Here is a 17,039-nt window from a genome sequence, read left to right as displayed (position 1 = left end):
GCTGATATTTTGTTCTGTTAGGATCTTGTCTTACATGTGTTGTGGTGGATGATTTGTAATTCTTTAAAAAAAATAATTAAGAAACCTAAAATTTTTAATAATTTTTGGAAGCATCTTTTGAATTCGTAATGGTCTGGTTGCTTTAAAAAAAACCAACACCCCTTACTTTAAAGTTTTTAATCAATCTTTTGGTATGCTAGTACTCCTTGAAAAATTCTGAAGGAAGGGAATTTACTAGCATTCAGGAAACACTGATTTCTCCAGTATTGGTGAATTTGGTTTTCATTAACATGATGCTGAAAATTATCAAGCATGCAGGACTCTTTTCTATTAAAGAAAACTGCATTACCCGGGAGCTTTGTGACAGCTTAAAATGTGCATTTTTACACTACTTAAGCATGTCATGTTATTTTGGCCATTTTTTCTTCAAAAGAATATGAACACAGAAGCATGCTTCCTTCAGTTTTGTCCAGCCAGATTGGTATTTCTTGAAATATATAGATTATGCTATGGTAACTTCAAAAGACAACAAATTGTGTTTTGTTAAAACAAAGCCAATACAAAGTAATGATGTAAGTGGGAAATAACAAATTCTTTGAAGCAATTCCGAAAGAGAAAACCAGCTTGAATTATCAGTTTTAATTAAGTTTTTAAAGCTGAAGCATGCTTTCAAAGGGACTCATAGTCTCTGAAATACTGATTTTTATTGAGAATAAAACTTGTGCTGCCTTGGAGAAGTTCTCTTACCACAACTTGTTTGAAAATCACAATGCACATTTCACCCCTTTTGCTAAAGGCATGTTTGCATATGTCTTTAAATATAAAGTACCTGATAAGTTAGTAAGCGCTCTTGTACAAAATGGAGTATATAATTTGCTGGCATTCTTCCACTGTCAGAGCCTGAAAGCTCAGTCTAGCTGAAACTGCTATTGTGAGTGCAAAACAGTTCATATGAACCTGCAGGAATTTTTTTAGTGAGTTATATTTTTCAGACATCTATCTGTTGATAATCATATAATATGTGTAGTATTGATTAAATTATAGAATTGCTTAAGAAAGCCCATATAAAATATATTTCACTGTTCTAATATGTCTTAAGTGAGCATTACTAAAATGTAGAATAATATAGTGCCTTTAATATAGGTAGACTAAAAGTTTATGGTATTTGAATATTAGGGAAGAAATATACTTACCACTAGAACTTTGCCTCTATGATATCATTATTCTCCTGGAAAAAAACAATTTTTCAAATAGGAAAGAAATGTATCTGGCTTCAGCTTTTCTGGCTACACATAGTTTAATGCAAATCTCTGCAAGTCTGAAGCCATGGGAAGCTTATTGAATCTGGCCCTAAATTTTTTTTTTCTCCTTCCCAACAGGAATCAATCCAACTGCAGCTTTCAAGTTTTCCTAGCTTGCAAGAAGAAGATAAATCTAGTAAAGATGACTCCGAGAAAGAAAAAGAGAAGGATAAAAATAAAGAAAAAGATAAAAACAGTGAAAAAAACAAGATCAGAATGTTATCAAAAGGTGAACGGAAAAATATTTAAATTGCTAATTACTATTATAAAAAGCTTTGTATGTTTTTATAAGCATGCATTTATTTATTTTTGTATCAATACACAGTAGAAGTGTTTTCATACATTGAGAAAATTCAGAATCTGGAATGTGTATGCCTGAGAGTGTTTTTCATACAAATGTCAGGCTTTGAAAGTGAAGAAACCTTCTAAACTGAGGTTTGTTATTAGAGGTTATTAATTTACTTTACCTTAAAGTCTTTCTTCTGAATACCTAACTATGTTGGTATAAACACATATATGAAAATATATGTGTGATTATATAGTAAGTGTGAGACTCTAATACACTTTTTTCCCCACTAATGATAATATCGTGGCATGTCACTTGCACAGTGTCGGCAGCAGAGAGTAATCCTCGTCACTATTGCTTCCCTCTCATAGTGAATTTCTCTTAAATGCTGCAAGGAAGTCCATCCATGACCTTTAACCTGCATTGCAATCCACTATTATCACCTACTAAGACTTCTTCAGAAAAGATCTTGTGTTTAAATTTGGTGGTGTTTTTTTAAAAGATATTTTTATTAATCCATGGTATGAAGTTGCAGTGTAATCTCTTAAAAGTAATAATTGCCTACCTGAGTGTGGATCCGCAGCTGGTGTGAATTGTCAGTTGGCTTCAATGGAGCTCTCACAGTTCACGCCAGCTTGAGGATCTGTGTGTACTTCTGAGCCAGGCGATATAGCAATGCTGAAAAATCAATTCTGACTACTGTCACGCATCCTTATTACCCGCCCACTCTCGGGTGTCACTGGATTTCAGTCTGTTAATGCAAATAAAATTCCCACTGGTATGATGCCTCATTTGCTGTGTGTACAGCATATATTAAGGAATGCAGAGAGACATTGATGAATAAAGTTGGGGGTTTTTTTTCCACTTTAAAAAAAATTTTATTCAGTAGTTTAAAGGAAGAACTTGACAGGGTCTTGAGTGGCATTGGAGGTTTCCCATGATTTTGAGATGACCAGCAGTTTCTGTCAGTGTCTAGTGTTGGTGATACGTTCTCAGCAGAACGGTGCAGAGGAACCGCGAACGTCCAGCCGGTGCTTCCGAGCCTAGATCTTTCTTGGCTGAACTCCAAATGAACATTTTCTTTCAGAGCATATGCTTTCAGATTGTTACTGGAAAATGGATTTTGATTTATAGCATAGCTTAATCGTAACTGTTGAAATAAAATAAATGAGCGGGGCGGGTGTTTGTTTTTATTTTTCAGATTGCAGTCAAGAGTATACAGACTCAACAGGCATAGATTTGCATGAGTTTCTCATTAACACATTAAAGAATAATCCCAGGTAGGTATTTTCCGCATTAGAGTTGGCACCCCTGAAATTAAAGCTGGTAGCCTTTGAGTTCCAGTAACTGTATGCTCTGTTTTATTAGTTCTGGAGATAGTTATGAGGGAAAATGTGAAGGAGTTAGGCTGTTATCTGAGCAAAAAGCTATAAAAAGGTGTCAACTTTTACTTTCCTGTCCAGTCACCCATTGCTTAATTTCACTTTCAGTGGCATCTGGTCTTTGTCCTTACCTTCTTGCATATATATTATAACCATTGCAGTTAGAGATGTGTATATGAATATAAAGTAGCTTTCTTTTGGCAGTGCTGTACACAGTTAAAACCCTGTACACAGTGCCAAATTCTGCTCTTAGTATTCCTGTAGTTTGCAGTGGGAGCAACAAGCTCATCTCTTTGTTAAATTTGCCTCTAAATGTATAAGGAAGGATATGTAACGCTTTCATATGTTGTGTTTGTTCATCATTTACTTCAGTTGAACCTGTTAAATAGGTACCACGTAATTCTGCAATTGTAGGAGAAATAGGAATAATTGGGTACCTAATAGCTTGCATAACCTCTTGTATAGATGACAGAAGGTCCTCAGATTGTTTTATCTGCACAAAATGAGAAAGATCGAAAGAACTAAGGAGTGATGGGCTCCATCAAGCTTAAAAAAAAAAAAGTGTGTGTAGAAATATGCTGGGGAAATTTTTGAATGTTTTTGGCAGGAGAGGGGGGGAAGGGAACATCTGAGACAATCTAGTTGAAAACAGAGCACTTTGAGAAATGCTGTGGCATTGCCTCCTGGGAGCCATAGTTCAAAGGCATTGTTCTCCGTTGTGCTCTCTAACTAGATGAGATGTGCCTAGTCTTCTTGCCTGCAGATCAATGCCTCATGGAAGATATGTCTCAGACAAAATGTTGAAAATTTCTGTGGGTAGCAGCTCTTGTCATGATATAGCTAGGCTATCTGGAAATAACATTTTCCATCAAAAAAAAAGGTGAAAAAGGACCAAAGCTATCTATAGCAGTCAGAGTCTTTCTATGCAAGGCATTGATCTCAGCCTGGTGTGGCTGGAAGCACTCTCAGACCATAGTTGAGCTCAAGAAAGAGCTAAATCTATCATATATGTCAGTGAAGGTGCAGCAAAGGAGCCCACAATCTTTTCCAGATGTGCCAGGGCAAAACACATTTAATTTTTAATCGAGATGGCTGACAAGGCTTGCAAAATTGCCTTACAAACATTGATATATTTATTTCTTCATGTAAAATGTCTATTGGCAGTTGATGCTATACATCCTTGCATTTCTTTTTGACAGGGACAGAATGATACTCTTGAAAATGGAACAGGAAATTATTGATTTTATTAGTGACAACAAGTAAGTAGAGTTCCACGCTTGGTTTTTAAATCGGGGGGGGGGGGTAGCAACGGGAGCTGTGCAAGGGGTATGCTCATATGGACCACAGTGCTCCTGAGCACTGTTACTGGCACGCTGCAAGATCAGGCTTTTATTTCCTGACACGTGGTTGTACTGCTTAAAATACAGTAGATGAAAATGAAAACCTTTTGCTCTTCATTGCGTCATAATTGCACTGGCTCTGCTCATTTAGGTCCAAAAATATAATTAAAGCTTTCAGTGTGGAGGATGATCAAATATGCTACCTCACGAGTTTCCCTGTGTGCTGCATTATTCTAGTATGTTGAAAAATAAATCTGGACTTGGGTGGAGGGATTCTTGCTACCACATGCTCTTTATAATAAAATATTTCTGCAGCTTTAAAAACCAGAGAGCTGGAATAGCAGCAGAGGGAGAAATTATGCTGATGGGAAATAAGCATTTTGTCAGTAAGAGAGAGAAAAAAAGGAGTATTTGCCAAACTAGATCTTTCCAGCATCTCCCTGCATCTGACCTTTGGAAGAAAGGCAGAAAGCTGTTGCCAATATCTCAGCAAATCTGCAGGATTGCTTGTGCAGGGAGTGTGTGTGCGTGCACCGGGCCGGGGGATGAGTTCTTCCCAATTTACAGAATACTCAGTAGATACCATGAAGCATGAGCTTTGTTTGTTGCAGTGTAGTGCATGGAAATGTGCTTATTGGAACTTTCTTTTTTTTTCTGCCTTCTTGTAGCAAACGTTTATATGAAAATGCACAAAGAAGTTTTCAGTGAGGTTTCTGTCCACTGAATTATTGAATGTATTGCTATTTTAATATAAATATAGCTCAGAGGGAAATGTAATTATCAGTGAGATTTGTTTTCATTTTTCCAGTAATCACTATAAAAAGTTCCCTCAGATGTCATCGTATCAGAGGATGTTAGTGCACAGAGTGGCAGCTTACTTTGGAATGGATCATAATGTGGATCAGACTGGAAAATCTGTAATTATCAACAAGACGAGCAATACAAGAATGTAAGTAGCAACGCTTGTTTTCCCTTGTTCCTTTTCGCAAGAGCTGGTTTGTACCATAACTGCTTGGCTTATTTTATTTATTTATTACTTTTGTAGTAAGAGTGGGGGCTGTTTATTGCTTTCTAGGGTGGGAGGGGAGGACAGGGCTCGCATTGTGAGATTATTTAAGGATATAAAGATTCATAGGGAGAAATGAACCCAATTTGTCTCTTGCAAGAAACTTAACATAGTATCTTGGAATGTTACTTTCCCTGTCTCTGTAGTGCTACAGAAATGAGCTTGTTGCTTTACCTGTCACCTGATACCATATGGCTATATTCCTAAATAACCCAAATTTATTTGGAAGATTGCCTCTTCCCTTGTTCAGGCTCTTCCTGCTGCAACAGTAACTTTCTGCCCAACCTGATTATCTAGGATTTGGTTCCCCTCTACCACCTGCCACCATACATTCCCTTCTCCTCTTCTTATCCCCTCCTGGTTCCACTTTATTTTCTCTTCAGATGTCATCATTTGACCACAGAGTTTTTGTGGGATATAAATTCCTTCTGATGGTTCAAATGTGTTGTGAAATTCTTGGTAGCTTAAACTTGTGCTGGCATGCTTTATGCTCTCCTCCATGAACCTGTATAAAGCTAGCAAAAGCTCCACACGAAGTTCCTTGGCTAATTCAGCAAAGATGCAGTCATGTGTCCTTGCCCAACCAGCATCACTTGTGTTGCCGAGTGCCACGTGTATTAACCATCATGGAACCATAACCTTCCTCGCCCTCTTTACTGATAAACTACATAATGAAGGGGAAGTAATTACAACTGGGTAATGAAGTTTTGGTATCTGGTATTGGAACATGAAAGCTCTATTTAAAAATTGTATACTTCCTGTATTCAATTAGTAGGAGACACAAAAGCATTTATTTCATTTACATATCCAGTAGTTGGGTGATTTACTTAGACGCAGTTGCAGAGAGTATTATTCTTTTGTAAATGTTGTTAGCTTCTCCTGTAAAAGGCTAGAGGGACTACCTAATTTTGCAAGATCAAAACCTGAGACAAACACATTGGTATTTGCTATTTCACTGAGCCCTAAAAATCTTCCATGCGTGTGAAGTAAATTCAGGGTCATGGACAATTTATTTTAGATCCTTTTCATGGGCTATCCCTGAGATACGCGGGCATCTGTAAAGCAACACTTAGACATTAATGTTTTCAAAGGTTTGAGTAAAGCGTGCACGAACAGTCTGGTTTTCAGAAGTCAAGAGAATTACAGTAGCTCAATAAAACTAGCACTCAGGCTGCTAAGGCTTAGCCCCAGGGTCTGGTAATACCTGCCCCTGTGCAAGGGCTATGTTTGGGTACAAATAAGAAAAATCTGGGTATGTAGCGAACGGGTGTTCTTTTTGAGCTGTAAATGAGGAAAAAAAAATAGTCTCTTCTTAAAACACAATCTATCATATTTTAATGCTTTTTAGGCAATATTCTCTCTTTACAGTTTTCCCTCTTCCCTTCACATCTGTGTCACCTCTGTAGTGTACAGATGGCTACAGATCTTTCCTCACAGCATTGCTTTCTCCCGGTTGACTTGATAATGTGAGAATATCACATTAATATCTAATAACGCCTTGCTTGGTTGTGTGGCTGTGCGTTGTACGGATGGGTAGCACTGGACAGTGCTGTTGTGAACGCTTGCACAGCAGTTCTGGAGAGGACACTGAAGTCATCTTCAACAGTCAAAACTTTATCCTAGTGCTCTGGTGAAGCTGTGGCTTCTTGCACGGTGGGAATGAGCAACCAAGACTGTTTACCAGGCGTGAACTCGCATCCTTGTGGGCAAGCTCAGCGGGCAGGACATTGCAGGGGTATAACGGATCAAATGACCCTTTCAGCTGTGGTCTTGCAAGCTGGAGGTGAGGCACGGTGCCAGACAAATTGGTTCTGACAACATTCCTGTGTTGATCTTCCAGAAATAAACACAGGACTTTGCTGCCCGTTTACTGTGAGTACAGCTGTTTTGTAAGCACCGCACGAACTGCAGATTTTTTCTCTTATGCAGTGATTTGATGGTAGGTAACTGGATTATATGAAGCTCGTATTGCATCATGGTGCTTCTAGCGTGTTATTTACATTATTTTGATACTGCTGTAAAATAGAGCTTTGTAGATGTAGCTCTTTATTTTTATAACTTGAGGAGAAGGAATGTTTTTTTAAGATGTCCCTGGCTCTGACAGAAAATAGATTGTTATTATCCAGCTTGAATAAGGCCTGATGAGATTTTATTATCCGCAGCAAATATTGTGTAATTTCCACGTCTGAAAGTGTCCGATGTGATTTCATGTGTTCTGCATTTCAGTACTCTCAGAGGAGACAATTTTTGCTGTTCAGAATCAACACCAAATACTGGGAATGTGTTGACTCTATTAATTACTACTTGGACAGTATCCAGAATACCGGAGAATCTGGAGAGCGGCTGAAACGCTGTTCAACGTGGTTATGCTGTGCTGTAAGCCTGAGCCTTTATAGCTTTATGCGAATTTATGGAGAGGCCCCATAGACAGACATTCTAAAGACTTGCATTCTGACAATAAATTATCTCTTTATCGCATATGGTTTCCAAAGTACTTCAGCTGCATACTGTGGAGAGGGAAGAATATTTTTGCTTACTCAAGAATTCATAAATTCTGCACTGGCTGTTACTTCTGTGTATGTGTGCCTGTTTAGGAAGAGCATATGACTCTGCGGAGTGACTGTGTGGGCTTGACTAAGTACCATGTGGCTTATTTCTCTGGTGAATGAGGGTTCGTGTCACATCTTTGCTCACGCTTGCAGGTGATGAGTTGTTCCCTGGCTCTGGGCAATGAGATGCATTTATTCTGTTCAGCAGAAACCTCTCGTTCTTGCTGCCCGCAGGTGCTTGGAGGCACAAGTGTCAGGAGAGTTAATGGCTTTGAGATGAACAGTAGGGTCTGTCAAACACGGGACTAGGGTATGAGTGGAGTGGATGGGGGCATTTAATTTTTTTCATCAGTTGGCCATCTTAGGGCAACATATATCCGCTGTGCCTATAAAAAAATACCTGCTTTTTGAGAGCTTGGAATTTGAGAAAGTGTTTATTGAAGAGGTTGCAGCTGGAAGGAGGGCTGTGGCTTGTCTGGTCAACTGCGCTGCTTCATGGAGAGGGGAAGGCAATGATAAAAATGCACCAGGGCTTGAATCTCCCTGGGGCTGCAATCCTGGAGCTTTAGTGAACTCACAGTGAAGTCTTTCTTAAAAATACAGTCAGACCATAATCACAATTTTGCAGTCTGAAGACTATTTATGATGAGGAGATTAATCTAAGGTGCCTTTTAAAAAAAAAAAAAGATTATCGGAATGTGAACAAGTCATACTGTTCTTGAAGCTTTTTTATGAAATGGAATTTTTAAACAGAGTTGACCTCAACTACCCAAATGTTTGTTAACTTTCATAAAGTTAAGTCTATGTATTCTAGCTCTCATTACAGAATAGTGGATTTTAAAAAACAAATTATCTTTCCATATGGTTTTTTAAATGAAGGCTAGGTTAAAAAAGAGCAACTTCCACAATTAAATGTCATTTTTCATGGTCTTATATCTTGCAAAGTACTGCCTAACTCAGTCCTCCAACTTCTAAAATCTTATTCTCAGCAGCAGCCATGAGAAAGGTTGATCAGAAAATGAAGGAGGGTTGTTTGTTGTTTTGGTTTTATAGTCAAAGAGCTCAAATACTACTTAAAATGGGAAGTCTGCTTTGTTCAGTATGAAAAAGCTCTTGTGTCACCATTGTAATGTGTATATGTCTGTCATCTGTGTCTGCCTGTCATCTATCTAAAGATATACTGAAATGTACAGGGGACTTAAGACAGTGAAATCTGATATAAACAGAAGTTTGGAATTGAGGCAATATGTTAGGGCATCCCAAACTGAACCCCCAAAAATGTGTATGTGCCACCTTCTATTTCATATATTCCTAATATTTCCCATCAAACAACTGGAAGTACTTCAGAGTTTTTTACAGAACTGTTCATATTATTTCACATATCAGTTCAATTATATTCATTCATTTGATTTTCTGTAGATAGGTGGAGAAATGTAGGGGAAGTGGGCTTGGTGTGTTCGGTAAATGAAAAAGGTTTTTATTTGGTTTAGATCATCACCCATGTGACAAATATGTCTGTACCACAGCCCACACATGCATTCATATACGTTTTTATATAAGCGTGAGCGGCAGGGCTCATCAGCCTTGAGAAGGTGGAGTGTTTATTGTATACAATGATTGTATTTAGACATTTTCATACATTCTGAGGGTGTAGCATACCTATTACGAACTTCATACCAAGTCACATCTTCAGTTATGACTAATTTTTTTTTCAAGAGCATCATGAGTTATGATCCTTGTAATATTTGGTTTTCTTACTCTGTTGCTGTGTAAATGTGAATATAATATTGGCCCAGTCGGAAGGATTTTTGGTGCCTTCGAGATGCATCAAAAACTTCAGGCAATGGTAAGATGTTATATATATATTACAGGGGCTCCTCATAAGCTAGGGTTGAACTGTATTAGCAGAGTGAGACCTACTGTACAGCACGTACTTTGAATAATGTACAAGACCTTCATATTTATGACAATACAATCTGTGTTATTTGGTCTCCTCTGTGTAAGGGTGGTTTGAATCACAGAGAAAAAAATTCTCATTGGTTTTCTGTTGTGTATGCACTGAGTGATGTTGTAGATTAACACCTATGCTAGTGGAGGCGCCCTGTGCCATTTGAATCATCTTAAGATAAGAATCTGAACTTTGGTACAGGATCCTACAGTCGTATCAGTAAAATGGCATTCACTGAAAATTGGCATTTTCAATGAGGAATAGTTTCTAGAATTTTTTTTACCCTAGGTTGAAGTGCCAAGAAGACTTCCTTGAGATGCCAAATGTTACAGCCTTTGGAGCATGCAGAAAAGTATGCCTTTCCCCTTGACTGAATAAGGTATTCATTGTTGCTCAGTGTAAATTTAAGCAGTTGTTTGCTGATGGGAAAGATGGGACATATTCCACATGCAATTGGTAACGACTCTTGTTTTAGTTAGGTATATGGTAGTAGTTACAAGTATGTACCTGAATGCATGTATCTCATTTTTTGTAAAGTCTCAGTCAAAGCAATTCAATGTTTGTCGGAGAGTTTGAAGCACAATTTTGGGTTCCCCTCCACCCCGTTGTAATATGGAATAGTCATCTGGCAAATGGTTTGCTATATGGTATTGCATCTGCATTTAAGCACCTTATGCTGTCCTTGATTATCACGTATGTACACAGAGTAATGATGTAATGAGAGCAGAGTCACTTATGAGCCATATGACTCAGGAAAACATATGTGAACACCATTATTTCTGGTTTTATTTTTTTTCCTTGGAGTCTTGCATTACTTTTCTTCAAGGCACTATGGAGTTACCTCTTTCCCATCTTCACTACTGAATAGTTCCTCCTTGACTACTAAGAAATAAGCAGAAACTAGGGCTATTTATACTTTCCCTCTGGTTTTTGGCCTTTAGCTCCTTTGTGGCCTTTCCTGCCGCGTCCCAGAGATGGGCAGAGGATCCCTGTGTGCCAAGCAGAGGAAAGCTTTCACATCTAAGAAGGGATGGGGAACTTCCTGAGAAATTATTCAGAAAAGCATTAAAGGGAATTAGATGTTTCACACTGAGGTTCAGGATACGTCTGAAGCGTGAGCCTCCTCATGCACTGCAGCGCCTCATTTTTTTTACCATAGGAGAGCCTCCTGATGTGGAGGAATTGCCTTTCTTTTATCCAGTCACATGGTGATTGCAGAAGTAATTCAGGGCTTACATATGTTAATAACTGCTAGTTTTTAGTGATATCTTAATATTATACTACAGGCATTTGTTTCAGACATGAAGTTGCCACTGTTCCGCTAAATGCATTAGTTGAGGTTGAGGGTGAAATTATGAGGTTCATAATTTTACTGCTTGATGCTTATCTGGAAGAGAATGAGCTTTTTTATCTCCTGGTCATCTTTTTTTTTTTTTTAAATGTTTCTTTGCTTTAATGATACTTGAATTAGGACAGCCTTTTTTCTGAGCAAGCATTCTCTCAATCTGTCATTTTAGTCACATGTCTGGTTTACATGAGAGATACAAAAGAAAAAAAATAAAATACTTGGTACACTTGGAGTTGAGCTGAATTTGACCCTTAAATACTGGCTTAATTTTTACTTTGATCAGTGCAAGCCATGTAGTGAACCCATGGAAATGAATTACTCTGTAAATGAGATGTTAGGGTTAATGAACCAGTTCTAATAGCTCTAATATTAAATTTTCACCTAATGTAATTTATCAAAACTAAATTGTTTATAATTAAGGTGGACATGTACTTTACAGCTCTTCTATACTGTAATGAAATATTGGTTTAGCATTAATCAGAATACATCTATGGTATTTCTTTTGTTCTGGTTTTGTTTAAATCCTTACAATCATACCACTTAGTATTAAGTTCTAATAAACCTAGAAGGTTATCGTCACCTGCTCTGTGTGGGGAGAGGGGGGCTTACCCAGGAAAAGAATTCTATGGAGTAACAAGTAGATAGTTTGGTTGAGGGAAGTTCTTCCTTGCATGAGTAATTAACCCACATCATTATGTGCTTGTCCAAGCTGTAGCAGGAAGGGGCCTGTTAATCAAGCTGCTGTTTGGTCATTTATACTTTCAAATCACTGGAGGGAGATCTGGAAATCCGAAATGGCCCGTGTGCTTTCCTTGGAGGTAAATGTACGTCAGTAGTATGTGGAATGATGTCTCTAAAGCTGGGCGTTTCAGAAATGAGGTGCTGATATACGAGCAAGTGAATCTTAGGGGTGATCCAAATTTTTTTTAATAATTGCCTCTCTTAATAATTGCTTCTGTTGTCTGCATCTTGTTTAATGTAGAAAATATGACATGATCACTAGAAATAAAAAAAAAAGTATTATGAATTTTGAGAAACCTTTGTCTTTATAAGCAAACTCAGTTGTTTCTGCTCGCTGTTTCCAAGGTAGCCTTGCGAGGCTGTTTCTGGCAGGTTATTAAAAACAGGTGCTCTTCTTCAGGACAGTTATTGTTCAGGGAATCACTTCTGATCCATGAGTCTTCCTGCTGGAGACAGGGAAAATGTTAATGGCCTGAAGTAGAGGCAAGCTCAAGAATTTTTATGGTGTTATTTTGTACACATGGGGCGTTTCAAGAGGGCTAATGGTTTCTTCATTAGCCCACCAGCTTTTGGGTAGCCATCTTGCCTTCGTTGGTAGTCTTCAGATCTTGAATTTGCTTCCTTTTTCTTTCTCTCTTCCTTGTTATTTTTTGAACATCTAAGATAGAAAAATGTAATTTTAAATAGATCACTGCAGTTATGCAACACTTTAATTTTGAGCCACTTACACAGTATGCCACGTCCTTAAAATAAAATATTAATGAATTCTGTAATAAATTATGCTACCAATTCTGAGCCTCTACTAGCTGGAAATAAATTGATGCTGTGCAAAATGTTCAGTCTCGATAGACATCCTGAATATCAAGAACTAAATCCAATCTAGGGGAGTGGGAGCAGGAGAAGCAGGTCCTTCAGGTAAAGAAAGAATCTTAGTTTGATCACAGGAGGACAGCGAGGCATTTTGAAGCTTTGTGCTTTCAGCCGTGTGTGGCAGAAGAGCTGGTCTTTCAGCACACCCTTGGCCTGCCACCACCTCCTGTGAGTTCAGACCTGGGTTCCCATGTTCTGGCCCCAAAATACTGGGCTGAATGTCGAAGCCTGTAATCAGGCAGACTCAGGGAATCAAGATACACTATGATTTTTGCATCCGTAGATTAGAGTAGGATGACTTTCCAGAATTAAACTTTAGGAAAGCCCATGAGGGTCATGAGTTGTGCTATGATACCTTAACATTAGCTCAGGTTCTTTAAATACTGTACACTCTTGAAGTCTTCAGGATCTGTCCCTCTTGCTTGGTCCTTACACAACATAACTTGATATGGAAGAGATTTGTGTACATAGTCTGTGTCCATCCTGCAGCCTTCACCTTCACAATCACTTTCATAGTTGGAAATACTACTGGTGCCAGCCCCACTGAAGTTGTGCTGCTGGGGTACTGGGTCTGAACATCTTGAAGGGGTGGGCGAGAGTGACAGAATGAACCTCACTCTCTCAACAAAAACCCAGGGGGATGTCGCTTCCATGTAGCGTTACCGGCTCTTCCTTTCAGTCCTGCCAAACTTACCTGCAACTCCAGTTAGAGGGGAGAATGCCTGTCAAAATAACTTGTGACTTTTCACATCCTTGTTGTTTAGTAATAAATACAGAACATGTTTAGAGTCCAGATGCTGTTCTGAAAAAAATATTCAAGAATTACCGTCTTTAACCAGGAAGAATGTAGCATTTGGTATTTGCAGATGTTTTTCCCCTATGCTACAGAAAGTGCAGCACCTTGAAGGAACTGTCTTGTACAGGGTTGATTTTGTGGGTTTTGGTTTTTTGGGTTTGTTTTTTTTTGGATGGCTTTCAATGTGCTTTTATCATCGTAACAGAAGTTCTTAGTGACTCACGCTATAAAAGCAGCAATCTGTTAATGAGGCATTTACTTTCAAATGCTTGAAATGCCATCTTGAGTGGTTTTAAGTATTAAGTTGTGATAATATAAATGCGCTGTACTTTAACAATTATCTGTATTTAAATTCCCACTCTGAATTTTTGAAACTGTATTTTAGCATCCATCAGCCCCTAAATACATGAAGCCTATTTGTATTTGAAGGCTGAAATTCTGGGCCCTCGTTCCTGAAAAATGTTATCCTGAGAGAATTTAATCAAATAATCTAATCTCTAGGACTGGAATTCTGCCTTTCATCATTTAGTTGGGGCCTCTTGTCAGTGATGATATTTGCTTCCAAGTTTTGTAAATTCTTGAACTCTCAGAATATGTTCCCATGCCTCCATGATCAAAACAGTCATTTGCAGTGCAGATAATAGAGTTTTGGCCCACAAGGTAAAGAAAAGAAACTGATGCTTATGTAGTCATACTGTGGCGGTACTGCAGAGCCCTAGGAGAGCCTCCAGCATAAAACCCCAAAAAGCACAGCAGGCAGATGTAGTAGATATTCACAAACTAGCAAAGCAAGAAAGGCCACCATACTGTGTCACAGCATGCCTTCAACATAGAGGCCGATGTGATGTTGGACTGAGCAGTCGATTTAATTAAAGACAATTGCAAATAACAAGAAAACTCTGTTAAACCATCAGAACACCTGCATAAGAGTGCCCTAAATCTTCGCAACTTCTCCCCTACTCTCACCATCCTATTGCTCTCCTGATGGCATCCTTATGTAAGAACACTTTGTTGGTTTTTCATTTTGTTTGTCAGATGATGATCCCATGAATACCCAGGGGTGGTGTTTTGCCTGTTCCTAGCCCCATTATCCTACCTATCTTTCACTTTGTGTTGCGGCTCATTCAGGAGAGGGATATTAACATGCTGTCCCCCATTATGTGCGTTAAATGAACATTGCATTGCAAATGCAAAGTTGTTTTAATTCTTGCACATCACAGCGATTCCCACTTTAGAACTTGCTTTCATATATTGCCTTTCTTCAGAAAGCTGCTTCACTATTACCTGCGAGGTTTTTGTAGATGACATAAGCTACAGCACTTGCTAGATTTTTAGCTATGTCAGGCGCTGTACTGGCAAACCCATGTTTTCCACACATGGTGAGGTTGTTGCTTCTTTTGAAAGGCATCTTGCAACAGCCCGTGCACTGTGGTGCTGTCAGAAACATATGTCTCATAATAAAGATTTATGTGCTGTGTATATATGTCAGCCCAGACTGTTTGTGTGCTCTGCTAATACAGTGACTAAGTCATCAGAACCATAATGTTCAAAGCCCATATTGTCTCTTTCCATTTGTCCTTTTGGTGTGGTATCTGTGTTTCCTGTTTCTTAGCCAGTTATCTCAGAGCTAGTTAACTTATTTTAAATGAGTGCAGATTCCCACCCCCGGTATTTCATTCCTTATCTTCCATGCAAATCAAGGTCTGTGAAACCACATTAGTCCGCTTCTGAACATGGCAGATGCAAGGAAATGCCCTGTGACTTCCTTAGTCCGTGTATCCTGGTAGCTATTACCACTCTGCAATATGTTTTTAAAAATCTGTAATTTGATTAAATAGTGAATACCTGGTTAAGGTACTTAGGGTTTTGGGGTTTTTTTAATGACTACTTAAAATGGTTGACTCAGAATCAAAAGCATTAAATGAGCACATAATGGGGAATTCTCCCTAAAGAGTCCATGTAAAAAGTAGCCTGAGGGGTGAACTCTGTTTTCTGTCATACAGAGATAAATTGAGGGGAACTCTACTGAAGTGAATGCAAGTAGCTTCCATTAAAATCGGCATAATGATAGCAGAAAAAAAATCTTGTAATGGATGCTGCTATCAAAATCTTAACTTTCTTTTTCTACTTTCTGACACACAGAAATGTTTTGCTGCTTATTCCAGCTTTACCATTTCCAAAATATTGGGTTCATTGTAACGAATGAGTCCCACAGAGTATCTTTGTGGTGTCCTTGCTCAAGGACTGCAGATGGCTTTAAACTGACTATAATTGAGAAAGGTAAATGATAATGGTCAACTTGCACAAGAAAAAGCAGACACAAAAAACATCTAAAAAAGGTAGTGATGGAGCTTTGTTCTGCTATGGATTTGTTACTGGCTTAGTGTTTCACCAAATGATAGTATGGTTGAAGTTGGAAGGGTCCTCTGGAGCAAAACTTGTCCAACACCCCTTACTCAAGCAGGGCCACCTAGAGCCAGATGCCCAGGACCATCCCAAGGATGGAGACTACCACCTCTCTGGGCAACCTGTACCAGTGGTCGGTCACTCTCACAGTGAAAATATTCCAAGCACAGAAATAAGAAACTTGATCCATATCTTAAGTGACCATTATAATGCTCTCCCAATACAAACAATGAGGCTGAAAGAGTTGAAATGATCATTGACTGCAGAAGAAGGAGCACAGCCCTAGAAATGGGAAAGCAGTATTGCCCCAAGATTTCACCTGAACACTCTCTGCAACTCTGGACTTGATATTGCAGTGAAGTATGCAGAAGTGCTCCTGAACCAGGGAAAAACACTGGATAGGAGGCTTAATGATGCCTGTTACATACTGTCTCTGGCAACTGGGTAAACTGATCACTCACCAAAAAATTATTTCATAATCCATCCTTTCCCTCTTCTCAACTGTGAAAGAAAATGGATTAGGAAAAGGTTTCCAAAGATTTTGAGTGATGGGAGCAGGTGTCCACAGATGCCCAGAGAGTTTCAGGAAGCTTTTCATGGTGAAAAGTTTGGGTGCTGCAGGATGCCTACTGAGGTTGGTTCCCTGTAGGCATCCTGCTGGCACCTACCTGAACAGCATGGCATTGCTACGCAGGATGGAGAAGAGAGGTTGTCTTGGCTGTTGAAAGGGTCTATGCTTTCTGGCAGGTCTAGGGGTGAGAAGGGGGCTGTGCAACTGCCTGAGGGTGTTTGGCAAAGAGCACTAAGTTACTGAGAGATCAAATTTCTCTTACATATTCATAGCACCTGATCAAAAGCTTTACAGGGAAGGAGGAAATGCACTGTGTGTTTTGTTCTGAAACACGTTGTGTTTTGTTCAGAAACACGTTGCCAGAAAGATGACTGAGCTACCTGACAAGTTTTAGGAAATATTAAATAAGTTCATATGCGATTGTGTTTTTGTGAA

The 17,039-nt window shown here is 38.8% G+C and overlaps 1 protein-coding gene across 13 annotated transcripts in view; it reads left to right on the top strand.

The window, feature by feature from the left end:
• Window positions 1-17,039, top strand: part of ARPP21 (cAMP regulated phosphoprotein 21) — a 203,046-nt gene that overhangs the window by 103,229 nt on the left and 82,778 nt on the right. For all 13 annotated transcript variants that reach the window (XM_064443977.1, XM_064443979.1, XM_064443980.1 and 10 more), the window contains 4 exons: window positions 1,380-1,530; window positions 2,789-2,867; window positions 4,169-4,228; window positions 5,118-5,258. In XM_064443977.1, the coding sequence (XP_064300047.1) occupies window positions 1,380-1,530; window positions 2,789-2,867; window positions 4,169-4,228; window positions 5,118-5,258 (431 nt within the window). The remainder of the gene's footprint in view (window positions 1-1,379; window positions 1,531-2,788; window positions 2,868-4,168; window positions 4,229-5,117; window positions 5,259-17,039) is intronic.

Source organism: Phalacrocorax carbo, chromosome 2 (assembly GCF_963921805.1).
Source record: "Phalacrocorax carbo chromosome 2, bPhaCar2.1, whole genome shotgun sequence".
Taxonomy (NCBI): Eukaryota; Metazoa; Chordata; class Aves; order Suliformes; family Phalacrocoracidae; genus Phalacrocorax; species Phalacrocorax carbo.
The sequence above is the reverse complement of the archived record's forward strand: the minus strand, read 5'-3'. Positions and strand labels throughout refer to the sequence as shown.